The sequence below is a fragment of the Porites lutea genome, chromosome 6 (genome assembly GCF_958299795.1).
Source record: "Porites lutea chromosome 6, jaPorLute2.1, whole genome shotgun sequence".
Classification (NCBI taxonomy): Eukaryota; Metazoa; Cnidaria; class Anthozoa; order Scleractinia; family Poritidae; genus Porites; species Porites lutea.
Window position 1 is genome coordinate 26282067 of NC_133206.1, and position 21793 is coordinate 26303859.

Below are 21793 nucleotides of genomic sequence, written 5' to 3' on the forward strand. Positions count from 1 at the left end.
TGACCAAGAATCAACCAATGGCAGTCCCTGTTTAGTTGAGTGAAAGTCTAGGAATATAACAATATCCAATATAGCTAATATGTTACATAAACCTCCTGAGGTTGCTACTTTTTGAAGTTGCCCGAAGTGCCGAACCTTCTCTTGCGATTCTTATTGCGGAAAACAAACTCCTGTGTAGTTATAGAGACACTGTTTGTTCTACGCTTGTGACCATTTAGCACTGTTAGGTCACCCATCCTGGATAGACTACGGGTGGTCCCCCATTTTTCCCCATGGATAGTAGAGCGAGCAAAACGCGAGCGCGCGTGAAAATCAACCCACGCGAGAAAAGGCGACACGCGGCGGGGAGAGAGAAAAATGAGGGACTACAGACGAAGCCCAAGCTTTTGAACTAATGCGTTGCTCTCACAAACAGGAGGACATTTTGTATGCGCATGCGTCAATATGGGCTGTTGAAGTGCCACAGAGGAACCACAGAGGCATTTTCTGTGAATGGTTTACGTTCAGTACCTGCATTTGCAGACTGTTTTCTGGAGCTTAATGACGTGTATTGGGTGCTACGTTTCTCAAACGTGTTCTTTAAGGTATCGTGGTATTTCTACGATGAAATTGAGTTTATTGTAGCCTCGCTGTCGCCCTTGAGAGGACAGTCTTTCCTTTCGTAAAACAGAACATTGAAGACAAGATGGCGGCTGAATGTTCTTACCACCTAACATTTCGCGCACATTTTTGGAGCAGGAGGAAAAGGTCAGTATGAAAGTTTTTCGTCAAACAATTATCCTATAGATACTTAATTCTTCTCAATAGTATAACTCTAAAATCGAACTTAATCGTTTCAGGAATACAGTGGTTAATTAACTGTCCATTCTGCCGTGAAACTGTTTTTCACCCTTTCTCTGGCTTGTTTATCTCGAAATCTTGCCTTTCTCCCCAGATGTATGTATGTAAATCTTTATTTAAACACGGGAAATCATCAGTTAAGCTTAAGTTAAAAACTAAAACTAATTACAACTGCTTTACATGATTGCCGTGTGGGAATCCGATATATCAGCTACCTTCTTGATATTTCGCTTAAAATGCTCAACGGATGCAGCGTTTTTTTAAGTTTTTGGGCAAGTTATTCCATAACATGGCCCCGCTGTAAGAGAAGCTTCGTTTCAAATAATTGGTGTTTGGTTTGGACAGGGTCAGCCTTCCCTCAGAGTTTCTTAAGTTGTAAGCAAAGTGACGCTGAGAGAAAAGACTTTGTAGATATTTTGGAGCAAGGTCATGTATGGTTTTATACATCATTAAGGCTTTTTGTTTCTTTCGTCGAAGAGATAGCCTCTCCCAGCTGAGGGTGGAGAGAAGGTGGTTTGAGCTCGTATCAAAGGGTGATTTAGTAATAACTCTGGCTGCACGATTCTGTAATTTTTGGAGCTTATCACTCAAGTAACCACTCAAACAGTCCCAGACGGGGCTGCAGTAATCAAAATGAGGCATAATTAAAGCGTTATAAATTTGAATTGCAGTTTCTTTGGATATGAAGGGCCGCACACGTTTTAGGGCGCCTATAGCTGAAGAGACTTTCTTGCAAATCCTCTTCAACGTGTTTACCCCAAAAGAGTTGAGCATCTATGGTAAGACCCAAGGATTTGGTATGATCGACTCTCTTGATAATTTGGTCATCAATTTTGATTTCTACATCGTCAAATTGGGCAGATAGTCTTTGTCTTGATCCAATAATCATTAGCTCAGTCTGTTTTAGCAACATTTAGACTGAGCTTGTTAGCTTTCAGCCAACAGCTAAGGTTATTTAATTCAGGGGTTAGAGCTAGCTTAAGCTCTGTTAACGTCTTAGCAGATAACGTAAGGTTGGTGTCATCGGCAAACATTCTTGGTACGGCGCCCCGCAGGGAGTTGGGAAGATCATTAATGTAAATTAAAAATAGCAAAGGACCCAATATGCTACCCTGCGGCACGCCGCAACTGAGGGTACGAGCAGATGATAGTTTGCCACTGACATTACATCTTTGGGTTCGGCCACTTAAGTACGACGAGAACCATTTTATAGCTGCCTGATCGACACCCAAGTATGACATCTTACGCAAGATGATCTCATGATCAATGGTGTCGAATGCCTTAGTAAGGTCAATAAAGACAACGCCATTTAGAAGGCCATTGTCGATGTTTACTGACCAAGCATTTGTTGCCTCAAGCAAAGCCGTGAGCGTACTATGTAGAGAACGGAACCCTGATTGGCAACCTAGTAGCAATTTATTATCATCTAGATAATGGAAAAGTTGATTATAAACAATTCTTTCAAAAACTTTCGAAATTATAGGGATTACAGATATTGGCCTGTAGTTGTTAGGGTCCGATTTAATGCCCTTTTTAAAAAGTGGAGTCACTTCGGCTGTTTTCCAATCGTTTGGATATATCCCAGTGAGAATAGACTTTGAGAATATTGAGGTAAGAGAGGGTGCGACGATATTAGCAGCCATTTTCAACAATTTACTCGGAATCATATCAAGACCGGTGGCTTTCTTTTCATCAATTTACGACAAAACGTTAGAAACAATATCAACACTCGGAATTTGCAGGGAAAACGAATGATCAGTGGGCTTTAAATAAGACTCAGGATTAACATCGACAACAGGAATATCTTGTGCTAATACTTGCGCAACGTTTGTAAAGTGATCGTTAATAGTTTCCGCAATGTCCAAAGGGTTACTTGCTATTTTATCATCTACCTTGATCTCCAAAATATTCGTTGACTTACCACTGTTACGTGAAGTTAGCTCGTTGATAACATTCCATGTTTTGCGCAAATTACCTTTGTTGGCTTCCAGGTTGTCAGAAACATAGAGTTTTTTTGCGAGTTTAATTGCGTTATTTGCCTGATTTCTTGCACACCTAAATTGATCCCATATAGCCGGGTTATTGGAGGAGATTGCCTTCTTTTTAAGGAAATCTCGTTTTCGGATTTTGTTCAGTAACTCTCTAGTAATCCATGGAGATCGTTTTTTCCGAATTCTTTTGGATTTAAGTGGTGCGTGTTTATCGACGCAGCCAAGAAACATTTCTTTCCATACATGCCACATTTCATTGGGATCAGAATACAAATCAACATTGGCCCAAGGTAGTTGATTGAGGTCACTTAAGAATTTTCCTCTGTTAAAGCTAGTGTTTAAATTGCCGTGTTTCAATCACGCGAGGGCCAATACGGCAGTATTGAGTCTTACGTGACAAAAAAACAAGAGAATGATCACTTATGCCAAGGTGAATGACACCGGAATTTGTAATCTTCTCTGGGGAGTTCGTTATACATAAATCAATTAATGTTTTTGAGTCCTGGGTGACACGTGTTGGTTCAGTGATTAACTGACTAAGACCATATATATCGAAAATGTTTATCAGATGGGAGGAATTAACTGTAATTGCTTCAGGCAACAAATTGCAGTTGATATCACCGAGTAAATATAATTCCTTATTTTCCGCGTCAATTTTAGCAATAACATTCTCAAATTCGCTAAATAAATTGGGTGGAGAACTTGGGGGTCGATACCAAGTACCGACCAGAAATGGTGTACTTCGTGGCTTACTGATTTCAACAAAAAGACACTCTAAAAGATCATTATTTAAATCATTACGTATTCGATAGTTCAGATTAGTGCGTACGTATGTACATACTCCACCTCCATTCCTTCCGTTAATTTTACGATCTTTTCTGACTATTTCAAAACCAGGTATGTAAACTTCGTCATCACGTACTGTAGAGTCTAATTTTGACTCGTTGATATGTAAAATATCAATTTTTGAAGAGGACATAAAAACTCTAAGTTCGTCAATATGAGACAACAGACTATTAATGTTAAGGGATGCTATGGCTAAACCTCGACCAAAGATTGTGGGACAGCTGGACTTACCAGATTAAGTTGATGATTAATGAAACTAAGAATACTTCCGCGAATGAATGGCGCTTTGATGAAGGCTGTGAAAAATCGCCTTCTGTAACAATTTTATCTTTCTTCTCCGGTACGTCTTCGTTGAGAAATAAAATACACGCACTTCCACTATAAATTTAAATCAATATAATGATGCCAGTAAGATTGTGTTTTGAAAATAAGAATATTCTATTACAAAGGAAAAAAATTACAGCAATCGGTTTGAATTCTGATTTTTTCCACCTTATTTTGATGGTACAGTGTTTGTTTACATTTCATTATGCAAATAAATATAACATTTTGGCGTTTTAAAGAAAATCTAGGCTAACTCCCCAACCCCAAAATAGCACGAAATGAAACGTTATCAATACTCCTTGTAAATAAACCCTCGCTTCTGTTGCAAAAAAATCGCATTTATTCCTAAATGATACCATTTTGTGGCCACTACATTTGTTGATATGCTAATTTGTGAAACATTTCATTCACGAAGGATGTTGACTGAGGCCAGCTTCTCCTCTGTATTGAACCACATTCTTGTTTAATGCATCAGTTTCTGCTTGATAATTCTTCCATGATGTACAACTTACATAAGGGGTTCATCTGGATACAGTAAAAAGCTTTCAACAGAAACATTAAATAACAGACAAATTCATCCATCCATTAGTGTCATGTTTGTTATCGCATCCCAGCTCATTTGGGTCCTTTAGCAGAAGTATTTATTTTTTGAGGAAACAGCATTATATGCACCCCTTTAACAAACTTCCTATCTTATGTTTAAACAGGCTTTGAAGGTGAACAACATTGTCATTTAGATTTTTGGAGTGATGGCCATTCTCTGTTTTGAATGGATCACTACTGTCATCAAATATAAATTAGTAACAAGAAATCGATTGTGGAGCACGGGACCTGTTACTCAAGAGTCGCTTCAAAATAGTAGCTGAGGAAAAATCTCTATATCTTTTAGAGTTAAAAAAAAATAAAAATACTGTTCGTTTTTTCGGAGTATGTGCATTCGTTTTGTCTGCAACTGAGCTTATGAAATGCTCAAGTGATTATGTTCCACATAATCACTTGTAATTGTTGCTGTCTCAAACTCAATCCATTCTTCATATCGTATAGAATATTTTTTATAAATTTTTCCGCGAAAGCTTTCGGAAAACTGTAAAAACCCCATAGATTTCACGTTTTAATGGCATATATAAACGCTTGTCTTCGCGATCAGTTTAACATGAGACATCGCGCTAATAAATAAACCTTGCGCCTCGCTTTTTGTCTTAAAGCAGCTGAACTTCGCTACGACGCTTTTCCTCCCTGATATGTTAAACCACGAGTTCGGAAATCAAACCATAGAAATGCATTGCTTTGCCAGTAAAAATCAGACTTATACAGGAACATGACTTTTTGGCGTTGAGTCTTGAAAGTCTTTAAAAGGCCAAGAAAACCTACTGCTGAAAAATGTACAAGTGAAAACCCGCGTAGAAAACGTCTGATTTTTGTCATGGAGAATATTTTTTGTAGGAAAAAGCGGTATTCAAGGCACCAACGAAATGGCTTTTAAAAGGACTGTAACTTTACGCGCGAGTTTTCGATTTCCCGCCATCAGATTTGATGCGCCCACGCTATTGTCGTTCAGCGGATTCACGCATGCGTATGCAAAATGCCCTCCTGTTGCTCTCACAACGCAAAACTCTGATTGGCTCTTCCATGGAAATCTGTCAACATCTGTCAAAAACGCGCCAGCCGCTATCAACACTCGACATAATCTCAACCGTGAAGAAAATTAGTATCTGGGTTTTTTTGCTTGCAATAAGTATCCCCCGCAGTTTACCGATGACAAGAGCAATGACAGCTCAATTAGGGAAGGAATGCCATTGGATGCGCTTAATTGATTTGGAAGGGGATACGAACTTCACACTCCGAAATCAGTCGGCCGTGAAGGGTCAAAAGCTTGGGCTTTGTCTGTAGTCCCTCATTTTTCTCTCTCCCCGCCGCGTGTCGCCTTTTCTCGCGTGGGGTCATTTTCACGCGCGCTCGCGTTTCGCTCGCTCTACTATCCCTGAGGAAAAATGGGGGACTACTCGTAGTCTACATCCTGGATAGAAGCCACGTCTTTAGATGCCGTGCAGATGAGAATGAACGCTCGCCAGCAACGCTGGTTGCAGGATTTACAGGAGGCAGCTTACAGATAGTTTGGGCTCTATCCTGAATTAGCTTCTCTTGTGGTTTTGGAAACTTTGACACCGCCTTCAGGATTTCGTCAAAACATGCTATCTTCTCCTATAACATAACTTCCAAAATACTTAGTTGCATGCCCGGGTTGTGAGCCTGTATCAACCTCTTCTCTGTATGATGCTTCAAGAAACTTGAACTCTGCCTCATAGTCGTCACCATTACTAGCTTTAACCAAGAGGGTGTCCATCTGGGCATAGGAGCTGAAGCTTTCCTGATAGATAGCACTGACTATAAGATCAATAGCCTCATAATAGACCCTTCTAAAGTGATCTTTGGCAGTTTGGGGTTAGCTTGGTGTGCCAGCATCAACCTCCAGACTGGCCGAAGTGCATCGCTTTCTTGGAAGCGTTGGTTTACCGAGCAGGCCTTCGCTCTTGCGGGAAATAATAGCATAGAAATGGTCAAAGCTCTGATCACTGGGCATTTTTGTGAGCGTCTCCTTTGTTAGATTTGCCAATGCCAGGCCTTGCATTGTCCACTGACAGCAGCCGCCTTAGTACCCTGAAGATCCTTAGATAGATTATAGGTGTGGGAATGAAGCTGCCCTCCAAAATGCGAACCAAAGAAAAAGTCAAATCGTTCCATTTAGGTCTTACATCCTATTATCCTCGCACGCACATCGGGTTGTAATCGTTCGGACAAGCAAACATCCCACTCTTCCATAAGAACTGCATAGTTCTCAAGAATTAGTCGAAAACAACTGGCTCTCACCGTCCACCTTTAAGAGAAAAGTCCAATAATTCCACGAGAACGTTTTCCATGTCAACTGGAGCCCTAGAAAATATATGCCAGCAAAAAAGTGGTAGGGCTATAGCCCTACCAACCCCTCCCCCTCCGCGGTCCCTGAATAGTTATTAATTAAAAAATTAGTGATTTTTTTTACCATAAGTTGCCACATTATTTTTGACCGACAAATGCAGCCTACTTTGAGGTAATCGTGCCCTACTTCTTCTACTGCGAAGACGGGCCGAGGAAAAACGACGCCTTACTCTTTACAATCCAGCTTGCTATCTGCGCGCTACCCTCTCCACCAATGAATCTTTGGTCAGACGGAACCGCTCCCTAATGAGTTGCGAGAACTATTCACCCTACCGCCAGCACATGGGGTTCTAGGTATAACAGACCTGAAACCTGAAGCCCCATAGCAGTACGCTGCTTCAAAGTTAATAACAGTTCCGCATGTAGGAGCTATACGAACGCAGGGCACTTTCATGCCAGTCGGTGAGCAAATTGTGGAAGACCTGAAACGACAACAGCAGTCGCTCAAGACGAGGGCAGCGAATTTGAGAAGAGAGGCCATTGATGCATCTCTCTCACCGGACTTGCCAAGGTCAACAATGAAGGCCACAGACAACGGTGCAAGCTCGTGGCTTAACGCCGTACCCTTTGAGGAGCAGGGCCTGACATTGAATAAGAAACAATTCAGGGACTCGCTACGCTTGCGTTACAATCTGCAACTAGCAGACTTGCCGAGCCATTGCGCGTGTCGAGATTGGAGATCGATTCACAGTCAGGCACGCCCTGTCGTGTACGAAGGGGGGTTTTGTTGCACAAAGACACGATGGCATCCGAAACCTTCTCACGTCTCTGCTCAGCCAAGTCTGCAAGAATGTCGAGGTAGAGCCCCACCTCCAGATCCAGATCTCCAGTCACAAGCCTTAAGGCTAGGCGTGAGGCTAGACTAGACATAAAGGCAGGAAGTTTCTGGTCACGAGGAGGAGCAGCATTCTTCGATGTACGTGTTACGCATCTGAACTCAACCCCTAACCATCGACCTCCGCGGAGCATGAGAAAGAGATCAAAAGGAAGTACCAACAAAGAGTTATTGACGTGGAAATCGTTTACCACCCTGGTTTTTGGACGAACCGGGGGGATGGGGAAAGAATACAAACTTGACCTGAGCAGCCTAGGGGACAAACTTTCGCAAAAGGACGGCGAGTCTTATTCCAGTGCGATATCTTGGCTTAGAACACGCATATCTTTTGAAATTCTAAGATCAGTCCACACCTGTTTGAGGGTCTAGAACCCCTTTTCACAAGAATGCTGACTTTTTAGATGATTTTAGTGTAAATGCGAGGAATGCGCACATTTTAAGATTAGTTTTAGTATGAATTTTAAAGTAGTTGTAGTAGACAGTATTTTTATTAGGTGGTTATAGTTTTATAGTAGACCGTGTTGTTTACTTAGGATATATCTTTTAATATTGTAAAATTTTTATCATTGCAATGACAATAAAAGCCTTTAGTTCCCAAAAATGAACCACGTCGCTTCGCTGGAAACCAACATTCGGGTATGAAAAAGAAGCAGTCTGCTCTTTTAGAAGAAAAAAGATTTCACAGAAACAAGCATAGTTAAATAAATTGAGGCAAAGTTTGCGTTTGAAAATAATATTTATTTCTTTGCTTTTTTTATCCTTTCGGGAAAATGTTTTCAAATTCTTTATACATCCAAGGCTCAAAAAAGTCCCGTGAAAAAAGCCTATATAGGACATAATCAACAAAGCACGGAGAAAAATGACCGCTCGTTAACTTGACCAGTGAAGCACTATGAATGTTCGGGAAAAAAATTATCTTGTTCGCTTTACACCTGTTCAAAGCAGAAATAGACTGCAAAACAGTCCGTATTTTCGCCTATTCAAGTGCGCGCGAACAGTCAAAAAAAGGGTCTGGAGCGACTCTAACGCTATTCTTATGCTACGCTAAACCGATTTTGAGGAAAAACCTCACTGTTTTGCAGTCTAAAGCAGAAATGACGTTAAAAATCGTGCGTTACATACATGTGCTGTATAGAGGGTGCACAGAATTCTCTTCTTCTTCTTCTTTGGGCCTGTGTTTAGTTAGCCTGTTTACAGACCCTCTATTTTCTCTTCAAAGTCCGTCGAGTGCGCGTGATAAAAAATAATAACCGCGCGGGATTTATTGATCGCCAGCGCGAGGAGGTAGGGGTGGGGGAGGAAAACAGTTCTTTATTTTTCTTTCTTGCGCTCCGCGCTCGCCGATGTTTTCGAAAAGAACGAAAAGAAAAATAAAACAACGTCTGTGTACAGGCTAGTGTTTAGTTAATGAATCATGGCAACTATCTTGGCGACACTCAAAAAGAAACTCAGCCATTCTCAATGGCCCAAATGAGACTACAGGGTGTCCCAAAAGTTCGTTCCTCTCCTTTATAAGTCTGTAACGCAGTACGATTGGACTTGATCAGCACATAATTTAAACCAAAGTTGTGACTTTCAATCTAATTTAATATTCATACTTCTTGTGCCATCTTTTGACTCGAAATTCGATTTGTGTAATTTCGCGCCAAAGGTGCGCTGCGCGAGTAAATTTTCCCGCCATATATTTTTTGCATTTTGTAGCCCGAAATGCTCGAGCTCCTAACTTGTTTTGTGTCCTGAAAGATAAACCCTCTCAACGAAAAAAACACTCACCTACGTGCGAGCAGAAGCATGTATTTCTATCTACTGGCTTGTCAGTTAAAGAAATTCCTAAAAAAATGGAAAAATCCGAATGTTGGGTGGTAAGATGGTCATAAAGAAATGAAGGTTTTACAGACAAGAAACGAAAGGGAAGACCGAAAGTCCTGAATAAAACTGCTGAAATAGTTTTAAAGAAGGCCATGTACAAAACAGGAAACCCAGCGAAGTAGATCTTACAACATTTAGCAAGTTAAGTCTGGAGTAGGTTCATGAAAAGCAAAGTTTGGAGACCCCTGAGATGGCAAAAAAAACTTTACTCCCGGCCAGCGCCGTCCGCCAAGCAACGTTCAGCTCGTCTCAAATTTGTAAAGAAGAACAAAAGCCTCACTGTGGAAAGGGGACGGAATGATCATCTTTTCTTGGATCAATGCCCAAAATATATTGTTTCAGCTGCCTTATCTAAAAAATTATATTGTTTGGGGGACGAAGTGACTCCTGCATACTAGGTGATAAAAAAGCTCAAAATGAATCATCATAGGGCTCTTCATGCTACATGGCTTATCTCACTTAATGCCGCAACGGCTACAAGGTGTGACAAAAAAACAAAGGGGGGATGCCGGTAACTGAACTTCTGAACACAAGTACTCGATAGAGTAAGAAACATATTTTAGAAATTTCATGTAAAAATGAAGTTTTGATTAAAAGTTATAACGTAGGAAATTAGAGGAACGAACTTTTGGGACACCCCGTAATACAAACTGCATAAAAGGTAAGGCTTAGAGTGTAAGATGCCTCGTCTTGTCCATCTCATCAAGTTTGCTTGTTTTCCTCCATTTCTTCGTTTATCCCAAAGTTCTTATGGAGTCTATTCTGCCTGGATCCCCTGAGTTTTTTCAGATCCCTACTGTATTGCAGTTCACGAAGAAGTCGCTTATGTTGTTCCTCTAATTCTCGGCGATGTTCGTGAAGTGCTCGTGTTCGTTTGATTAGTTGTAAAAGTTCTTTACGCAACACTCCATTTTCTTCTTTTATCTTACGCGTATGCTCATCTAAACACTGCTTGGCTTCCTATGGAAAAAGGGAGGCAAGTGAACGATCGTTTTGGATTTCAACCATTTTGAAAAAAAAAAAAACCGACCCTGATCCACCATGAACATAACTGTAGATCTGATACCCACGGGCGTCTGAGTGGACAATATCATTCTAACTGGTTTTTAAAAACATGTAAGTAAGTTCTTTCTTCTTACGTTCCATTGCGTTTCACGAGCAAGGCCGGTTCCGGGCGTTCAGTTAGTGGAGAACAGATAGATGGAGAGAGGGCGAAAGAACGCGGCACACCGTTCGCTCCTCTCCCTCTTCTTCTCTCCCGCTATTCATTCCCTTCCGCTCTGCATTTATTGTGCCTAACGCCTGTGGTGGCAGGTAGGAATAATCAGTATCCCCATCAAGATCCGAACCCGTCACTTACCACAAAACTGGTTGAACGATCAAACCACTGAGATTAAGGTCACTCAAACCTTACGGCTAAAAAGAAACACGTTTCCTTCATTTGTATATTTCCTATCTTTATTTCAGGGGCAGTTTTATGTTTCAACCCGTTGTACTACAAGCGTACACCTGTTTAAGAGTTTGCACAAGTACTCGCCTGTGAGGCCTGTTGAGCCATTTCCTGTATCTTTTCATCAGATTCCTTTTGATAAGTTCTTTTCTCTCTTAGGAACTGAGACTTCAGTTTCTGGATTGCCTCAGAATGCTTTCCTCGCATTGTGTGAACCTCCTGCTCTAGCCGTGCAATCTCTGCCTTCTGGTCACGCTGGAGAGTCTGACAAGCAAACATGTATCAAAAAGTTTATTGTGAAATGAGCAGTCACACTACATGTACAAACGCAACAAAACTGACTCAGAGTTAAGAGATAAAGCTTGCCTGCGAGGGTTGAATGCATTGATAATCAACACTGAGAAGCTAATTCGTTTAACTTTCACATGGAAGAGGGGCGTGATAAGAATATAGTCAGTGTGGGCCAATATGTAGGCCATTTTCAAGTTCCAAAAAACTCTCACTTTCAAGACAAGGCTAAGTGCGTAACCTTTCTTCTTTTGAGGTTTCTTCGCATGACAAGGAAACATCACTTTCATATCAATGGCTTTGCTGACTTAGCCTCGCTTTAAGATAGAGACTTAAGGCAACTCGGAAATGGACATGAATGGTCTGTTCTATCGCAAATTGACTATTTACTCAGGGCTGTCGAAAAGGTTTTAAGTAGCAGGCTGATCAGATGAAAAGTAGGCGGCTTTGGAACTCGCATTAAAGGCACAAGTTCTTGAGGGCCGAGACATCTAGGGACATTTTCAAATTTCCACCGCGGACGCCATGATATTTCGGCAGAATACAAACAAGACTGGGAACTGTGCCGTCGAAATGTCCCAGGCGTTTCACGACATCGTACGGTTCGAAGGTTTCAGAAATCTCAACCTGTTTAAATATGCGTTCAAATGTCATTCAAAACTGGGAAACGAATGCTTTACAATTTTATTCGATGCTGCATATTTTTTGTAAGCAGTTATGGTAGTATAGAAAGTATAAGCCGGCAAGCGATGGCTAACTAGCCGACGGTTTTGGCCGGCTACCAGCTCTTATTGACAGCCCTAACTGTACTTACATGGAACTCACAGTCTTAATTATTTTACATAAGATATCCCAAGTTATAAAGCATCAGACAAAGTTAATTTGTATTTTGCCTACCTGATACTCTTCCAATTCTGCGAGTTCACTGTTTGTCAGAGCAAGTTCAGCCTCCTTTTCAAGCAGCAATTGCTTTAAAGCTAAAGAATAGGATTCTCTGGATCAGTCAAAGACGTATAATACAAGCAAAACTTACAAAGGTTGGATAAGACGAAAGGGACACAAAGAACTTAGTGCTTCTTGGTCGATTTAACTGCGGATGTTTTTAGCTTTGGCTCAGCGATCCCCTATGATTTCGTTACCTCTGCGTCCTGGGTCCCTGATGCATAAAAAACCCCTTCTAAGACGCAAAATAGTTCATTGCATGTGTCCCGTAGGACACAAAGAAGGATCGATCGATTTGAAGATTTTTTAGTAGAATATCCTGTTCGTGTGATTGCTGTGGCTGTTGTTTAAAGATACATATTTATTTTATTGGTCTTTTTTGTACTTTAAACGTATAGAAGGACTATATTTCAATTTCAGAGAACTGCCTCCTGATGAACTGTCCGGTTACATAAAGAGCTATAAAGACCCAAACACGACTCCCTTTGTTTTGAACTGGGACTCATTGGTTATGGACTGGGACACATGATTTTTCACAAAATGAGTCCCAGAACTCACCACAACTATTTGTAACAAAATCACTGGATCCACCCAAATTTTGCGCGGCTCTCCCACATCTAACAAGATGCTTAAAGATAAAGCCAGTAGTCAAGTGGTTTGAACAATATTACCATGAACATAAGACCCAATGTTATGGGTAAGCGTAAGTTCAACCTTTTAGGGTTTGTTAAATTCTTGTCAACATTAAGTTCATTGGTCACATACATGTAACTCATTAGCCTGAGTCACTGTCAACAACAACATTCCTATTCAGGACTACGTTCACGCGGACGATCAAACTCAACCTACTTTTGAAATGACTCCTGGGTTCAAACCTTTCACAGTTTTTCATTAGCCTGCGTTGTTGACTTAATTTAATCCCCGTTAGCAACTTCTGCGAAGCAGTAGCCTGAATATCAGGCGTTTCTGGGAGAAAAGGGGGAAGATGGAAGCGAAAAAGAGAGAGAACTTTCTCTTCTCCCCCGTCCCCCCCCGCCCACCCCATCTAAAATCTCTTCTCCCCTAGCCCCTTAGGAAGGCCTGATACTCAGGCTAGCGAAGCAGCGCCGAGACCCTTGTTCTGAGTGCTTTTGGAATTTCTTTTCAACCTGATTGGCAAATAGACGACGGCTTTTTTAACAGGCCAATCCTGGTGCATGCTCAAATCTTGGTACACAGCTGGCGGGGCCCAGAACAAGCATGTCGGCGCTGTTTTGAAAATGTACTTAACCAGATCAGAGGTTAGTTTCGTCTATGGTGCAGGCTAGTAACTCATTGACCATTAATTTCTTTGTTGAGATGGTCTCAACATGACTAAGCAAAATTTTGAGATAATGACGGTTTGACCAAATCGAGTGAGGCTTCACAACAGTCTGTTTAACAATGATTGGTTTATTTATATGAAGATATGATCGTCGCAGTGGTAATTGCAATTTAAGCAATTGCAAAAATTAAATTAAACCGAAAAAAATTTTCGGGACTTCAATGGGATTTGAATCCATGACGTCAGCGTTAGCGCTGCAGTGCTCTAACCAATTGAGGAGGCAGATTTGTTGATTTCATCTTAACCCGTGAAAGGAATGGAACATGAGAATGGTGACGTGAACTGCGCAAATACAAATTTAACACAGACATTTTTACGTGTTATTCACTGATCGGCCAGTTTGTGGAGTTTCATATTATTACTTATAATTTTTTTTTTAGCTTATGTAAAATAAGCCTTTACCTTGCTTCTTGTCTTGATATTCCTTTAACATCTGTTCTCTTTGTTTTTTGATGTTCTCTAGTTCTTGCTGATTACTGTCACTAAGAGATATTATTGTTGTCTGTCTCTTCTGCGTCTTCTTTGCCATGTATGACATGTACTCATGCTAAGAGCAGGTTTGGGAGATAAAGATGTTAATTTGTAATATTTTTGTTTTTCAAATACATACTATAATTACATGTAGCATGGAAAAGAATCAACACGTTGCAAGGAGGGGGACATTCCTCATAACCACTGATTTAAGGGGTTTCTTTCAGTATAATTATTTTAAAAATGCTCGTATACATGTATGATTAAGGCAAAGTTGGTGGTGCACTGGATTTCACACTTGGACTTGCTTGATATGCTCCCTTTCCATAATTTTGTTAATGTTGAAAGACATCGCACTGTTCTCATGATCAGCACCCTGCAAGCAGAGCCTTTCATTCACTTGCTTGATTTTGGGGTACTCAAGGAAGACTCTGCATGAATCAAGTACATGTAACAGCTGAGCAAGTGCTGCTTGTTGCTGGGATACCATTTTGAAGCCAGGCCTAATAGCCGTGTCCTTAATACAGTGGGCTCAGTTATAGAGATTCACTTTCAGAAAGCCAGTTTGACAATAGAGAACAAGATTGACTAGTCCTGAAAATCAGGCTTCTGCAGTGATTTCAAGGTCTTGACATGATTCAGGCTAAGCCTCCTTTTCTCCTCCTCACTCAAGAAGACAAATAATGGTCTGCTTACAGGATGTGTTCTCAGTTGTAAGATTTTAAAATATCGATGGATGACCAAACCTGCTTTAATCACGTTTTTCTGATTTAATTAACTTTGCAACATGGTCGAGTGTAGAAAATGCAACTACTGTACATAAAAAAGATGTAATGTACTTTCATGGCTGTCACTAATCTGTACAGTTGACAGGCAAATAGGAAAAGTGGCACTGGGATTTGCATTGCGCTGTATGTGTGTTGTTTCTACCAACATGACCTGGGGCTTACTGATCCCCATTTCATAAAACTTCATCATAGGCGTACGGACAATTTTTTGCCAGGATTTAAACTATTTGCCCAAAAAATTCTCGCAAGTTGCCCAAATTTCTACGAAACAGTCGATGCATCAACATAGGCATACATATGAAGTGAAAGTGTTCTTCCAGATGAATCTATCATCTGAGCTCATAAAACACGTTAAAAGAAATAGCTGTCTTTGCCATTTTGATGGCCGAAGATATCAATGATAGGATCCATACATTTGTATCATTGTTGACTAAAGAGTTGGCATATGCCCTTTCAATGTTAATAAACGCGATGTTACTGACACATTGTTGCCTATGGTGCTGCGGAGATACGTTTTCAATCTGCGCAACGCACTGAATGATCGTTCTGCAGAACATAATGTAGCAGGTATCATTGTAAGGATATAACTACCACATTAGAAAACACCAGAAAAAAAGATCATTCTCGTGCATTGCCTCCAGCATTTCTGGAACAGTCATGTAGCCTAATCCGTGCAAACGACGAAACCTCGCGTATACTGTCTGCTCGGCTTCGAAAATCTCGCCGTCGATTTTGTACAATTTAGCAATGCAGGAAAACTCAAGCTTTCTTTAACAGGTGTTTCACTGTGACAGAAGTTTCTTAAAGAACACAGTATTTCCTGATCATTTCCGCTAAACCTGAGCTCAAGCTCGGACAGCACCTCGTCGATGGACGCATAGTCATGCATAGTACGGTGGTAAGCCTGCGCCACAGGCAAAACTAAACTCTGGTTATGTTCGTCTGCGAAACAGCGCCGAAATCCTTGTTCTGGGCCTACACTTGTGTACCAGGATTTGAGTACGTGCCATGATTGGCCTTTTAAAAAAGCCACTGTCGATTTGCCAATCAGGATGAAAGGAAATTTGAAACGCACTAACGGTAATTCATCCACTCCGTTGGGGGCCAGAACAAGGACATCTGCCCTGCTTCGCAGACCTAACTAACGGAGGTTAATTACGTCTGTGATGCAGGCTATAAGGTGGTGCGATTCTGGTGTTAGCTGCATTTGTCTTTGCGCGTGTTCACCTACAAGAGCTTGAAGGCAGCGCGATGGCGTTTGTCTAAGTGCCCTAGCTTCTCGAAATTCAAACTGAGAATAATTTGGTCAGCCACTTCTTCATTTTCAGACCCACTGCTGATGCTATCCGCCATACGCTGTTGAAACTTTCGTCACTCCGACACCAGAATTGGGTGTAAATGGTTATGTCGAGCGGAGATGATTCTAGAAAGTTATGCCTAAGTTGATTCTAATCAATTCAAGACTGGAAACACCCCACAACAGCTAGTGCAGTGCAGCACAGTGCCCAACAATAAAAAACTACAAATATGTAAATCAACATGATACCCTTCACTAATAAACAGAAACTCATCACGTGCTAGGCAACCACTGTCTCGCGTGAATATAACTGGATTCACCACGCCGACTTCAGGTTAAAATGGAAAATATCTATCTCTTCGAAATAATAAAAAGATTTGGAAACTTCTTTAAAAACTGACTTTGCCCAAATTTCTCTTGCTGCGCCCAAAAATCTGAGTTACTCTGTGCTACAGCCCCCCCAAACCCCCACCCCCCCACCCTTGCCCGTACGCTTATGAACTTCACTTAAGGTGTTCATGAGCCTATTGTCCATTATTTCTGATTGAAATACAATGTACAGTGTATATAAATTATCTTGTAGTTAATTCTTCATCTCAGGTAATTCTTATTTTTCCATTGTTTCTGGGTATGCTAATATATGCTAATTAATTTGAAACAAAGGAAAAACAAAAATTATCTGAAATTAAAAATTAACTGCAACATGTATATAAACAATACTCACACTTTCCAGTCTAGTTTGATGTGCTTCTTCTTGTAGCCATTCATTTTCTTTTCTTCTGTTTTAAATCTGTTAAGAACCTTCATGACGGTAAAATCTTTTTGTATTTTAAAAAAGTTGCACATATATTTTATAAAGTGCTAGTGTCTACAGATTAGATTATTATCTTTATTCAAAAAAGCATAAGCTGGATTTTACTTAATTTAACCAACTAGTCAGTAAGTCACATATTGTTAAATTCTTATAAATAAAGATTGTTGAGCTGTACAATTACTGTAGCACTGTGAGACAATAACAGAACTGACAGTCAACTCTGGAGTGAAAATTAAAGTGCTACTGATGACCAATGTGTAAACAGTAATGGGTTTCAAGAGTTGCAACTAATAATGAAAATGTGACAACAAAAAACATTATAAATATAATATGTGCCTTGCCTAATGATAATTTTGCTGACATTTTAACTAAGCATAGTTTCCCTTGTCAACAGTCTAGCTTTCTTCCAACTGGGCTACTGAGGTCATGCACCGATGTTTATAGATACAAACACGAACAATGTGAACTGGATTAACTTAAATTAATCAATACATCCATCTAGCCTGCTCCACAGAACTGAAGAAACACAAATAAACCCCTAGATAAGTCCTCATACATAAAAAGAGCTAGACTGCAGTGAGGTTACATGTATATTAGTAATTAGAGACAAATCACATCATTTACTTTAGGATACAGTTCCTCCACCTCTCTTTTCAAATTTGATAACTTTTCTGTTAAAACTTCAAGCCTGTAATATTATAACACAGATTACTTGTCTACATATGGAATATATATATAATTATATATTTTTTTGCATAATGATTACGTGTTCTACATAATCCAACTGAAAAAACAGTCAAATTCAAGGAACAACTTTTGTTCTGACTGCTGCAATCATGCATACTTTTTTTGTTTTTAAGGGCGAATTTTGGCAGACAGACAAAGGGAAAAAAGGTAATGCCTAATACATAATTACATTGTAGCAAAGAACTTTACAAGTCATGACTGCTGCCCCTCGGATGCTATAATACAGTGTACCTGTCAACACCATTGTACATGTATCTTGCTTTAAGATAGGTCAGAAATTCATGAGGCTTAGAAAGGAGGGATGATATACTAAATTTCAATTAAGCACTGCTATTCTTACAAATCTTTATATTTAACTATACGTGCCATTCATTTGGTTACACAATAGAAACAAAGAATTCAGAGACAAAACTCAATGGAACATCAGAAATCTTCATAATTCACCAATACCAGTGAGAACTGATAAAAAAAATGATGATCAAAATGTGACAAGTGACTGTATGAAGGACCCTGTAAAATGTGCTGTTACTAACTGAAGATTGCCAAATTGCTAAAACAACTTATTTCAAGCAAGCGACTCTTTGGGTGCATTCCCTCTGCCCCTCCTTTGAGGATTTGTGCATAAAGACTTAAAGAGACAAAAGCAGCAGAAGAGTTGCTGTTTGTATCTTCCTCTGCAACTTCTATAAATAGCTTTGTGTTTTGAATAGGCCTTTTGCATCAGTTGATCACGTGATCGACTTTCGGTAAACACAAAAACAGTTTGCTTTTGAAAAATTTTGTTAGCAGGAGCTGAAAGAGCATAACATATAGATTTAGCCAGGGCTAAAAGCAAAGCTCTCATTAATAAATTTATAATCTAAATCAAACAGTAAACTTGTATTCCACAAATCAGTTAACTTTAGAGCACATTCATGTGACTTTTGAGGGAAAGGCTAAGTGATTTTGGAGAAAAATAATTTGCAAACAGCCCAAGGGTGAAGCAAATCTTACATCGAGGTGGTACATAATTATGTACAACCAAAAAACAGCAATCATCTTCAATCACATTTAAGAGCCATAATGGCTCTTGGCCACCGTAGATTAATTAGGCCTGGAAAAAAAAATCAGGCCGAATTTTTTGCATTCGACAAGTTTACTTTACAAAATCTTGCCAACAAATCTGGGTGCGTGTAAACCAACCTTTTACACCATTTATACATCACATCTGAGGTGAAACAGTACCATGAGGCACTGTTTTTATCATACAGACCTCGGACAGGATGCAGTATTTTCACAATTTTGCAATACAAATGGCACACACATTCAATATTCTGGACGATTGAAGCATGCGTGGGCTTAGCTAAACCGTTATAAAAAAAATTCCAAAATCACCTATGCGGCCAGCCTTTTCTAACTTCTGCAGTTTGAGCTGACTGGTCAAGTGTTTGAATGAACATTAATAGAGTTGCGTGCCAACAAAATAAAGAATTTACTATGTTTATTTTTTATTCTAAGGTTTTATCGATGTGAAATTTACAAACTGTCATGAAATATTTCCATAAGCATTACTGGGCTCAAATCTCCTTTTAATTCGTAACAGGCACTTTGACCTCTTAAATGCGTAAGGGAAAGATGTAACGACAGTTTAAAAATTTCAGAATTTACAAGGATTTGAATGGAAAACCACTCAAGCATGACTGGGTGGCAAGAGTTGTTTTTCTCACACAATTCCTTATAACTTTCTTCAGCCACTGCAATAATTGCTACTTTTGAGACATATGGCTGAAATTTTACAGGCTACCTAATTTTGATACGCTCTTTCAGTTCCTACTAACAAAATTTTTCAAAAGTGAACTGTTTTCGTGTTTACCGAAAGTTGATCAGGTGGTCAACTAATGCCAAAGGCCTGTTACACCGGAAGTCAGACAAGTTATCATGTAACCAATCAGGACTGCACTCAAAGACTGTTTTGTTATAACAACCAATCATTCTGGACTTAACAGGCTGAGGGCTGGTAATGTAAATGTATCAGGTGTTCCTTTTCTACCTCATTGCCAAAGAAAAAATAAAGAAGGACCGCCTAATCACATGTTAGTTTCATTGGCTCTATGCAAACAAAAAAAATCCTCGCAAAATTGATACCCAATGACAATTAAGCTTAACAGGTAATAGCAACAATTATTGTTGGCTTCACACTAGAAGCAAAGTTGGTTTCAAGTAAGCACTTCATTCAAGTGCACTTGGAGATCTTAAGTCACTCTGTAGAAAAAATAGCGTCACACTTGTTGACAAAGTATATTATTTGAGGTAAAAGGTGTCAATCTCTCTGTTCATTAAAACCTTGGAACCGCTGCACATGCACATCGTGCATATGCATGGCTTCCATTTCTTATCAGACAAGTGTCTTCTCAAGTGTGGTGTTGCCCATGCTTGGCGGCAAACTTCAGCTTGTTTGAACTACAATCATTTCCATGGTCACCAAGTAATGCTGAAGTAATTACATTTTACCCCTTCACACTCAAAGTAGGTTCCAAGTACACTTACATTACACAGTACCTGAAGCTCTAGTGTGTAGTCAACAAATAATATTGTTATATTCCTAGACTTTCACTCAACTAAACAGGGACTGCCATTGGTTGATTCTTGGTCACGTGGCCTTGACTAAAATCAAATGTATCCCGATCGTGATACATTAAACAATGTATCCCGCTCGGGATACATTGCAGCACGTGATCAAAGCATGGTGGAAAGTGGTGTGACAGAAGGCGGGAAAAACACCGCCAGGTCCAGCCAGTTTTCTTTTTCGTGAATGAACACAACAACACAAAAACGAAGCCTCAAGCTAAAAAGCAACGATTTTTAAAGTTATCCCAGAAGTTCCCAGAAGAAAAACAGCAGCTAGTGGAGGAAAAAGATGCAGATAATATGAGGAAAGTACTTTTGTTTGTAAATCATTCATTCAGTGGTTTTGAGAATTAAATTTGTGTTGTTATAAGTACCGAGTCGACTGTTTTGGTTCGCTCCGGTTATTCTTTTGTTGCTGTTGAAGTGAAAGTGTAGAAATATAACAAAACACTTAATGTCAGGTCCCTCGGGAAACCAGTTAGTTTTGTTTTCCCTCGAGTCCTGATGTTTCCCTCGACTTCGTCTCGGGAAACATCAGGACTCGAGGGAAAACAAAACTAACTGTTTCCCTCGGGATCTCACATTAAGTGTATATTATTATATACAAGATAATTATGTATCGACAAACACAAATTGCTAACTGGTTTTAGTGGCAAGCCCATTTTGTATCTTCAATCGTGAAATAACGTTAGTTTGGAAAAATTTCACGCATTCCTTGTTCCAGTTGATCTAAAAATTTTGAAGGTTCACACTTTCTTTTTTAAATGAAGTTGAGAATGCATAAATCGCGAAATTTAATCCCTTTCTTCATATCTGCGCGTTAAAATCGCGAAAATAAAACCCCGCGAAATACTTCCTTACCAGAATCGCGAAATTAAGTATAAATAAGGTAGTTTTTACACCAACTGATTGACGGCCCCCACGCAAAGCTTGCTTCTTATACTCACTCTTTTCTAAGCTCCTGTTCCTTTCCAGTCGGTTCAGGCCTACCTCCTCCTTCTTCTCCTTCATTTTCACCTTTGCTACTTCCCTTTCCCTTCTTTTTACCTTTCTTTTTAGCGGGCATCACCTTTTAAAACGTAAAACCCTTACAACCTTCCTCGATCGTAAACATCTTGTTGTTATGGACGTAAGCCCGCAACGTTTTACAGCGGACGTTGATGGCGAACACCAATAGTCATGCATAATTCACAGAGTGTCGACATTTCTTTCGGAGTGATTGTAAAAAACAAATTTTTCCGGAATAGTTTAGACTGCGAGCAGTCCCTCAGGATGGTCACACGAGCGACTGTCGCCAAGCTTAGACTCGACTGACTGAAGAGGGACTGCTCACAGTCTAGGGACA

The 21793-nt window shown here is 39.9% G+C and overlaps 1 protein-coding gene across 1 annotated transcript; it reads right to left on the bottom strand.

Annotated features, from left to right (window-relative positions):
• Nucleotides 1-8581: 8581 nt before the first annotated feature.
• Nucleotides 8582-21581, bottom strand: LOC140940837 (coiled-coil domain-containing protein 166-like). The gene is made up of 7 exons (XM_073389800.1): nt 21396-21581; nt 17729-17782; nt 17005-17059; nt 14127-14271; nt 12317-12396; nt 11219-11395; nt 8582-10641 (listed from the first exon to the last, which is right to left on the bottom strand). The coding sequence occupies exons 1-7, from the start codon at nt 21512-21514 to the stop codon at nt 10384-10386; spliced, it is 888 nt and encodes a 295-aa protein (XP_073245901.1). The 5' UTR covers nt 21515-21581; the 3' UTR covers nt 8582-10383.
• Nucleotides 21582-21793: the final 212 nt, after the last annotated feature.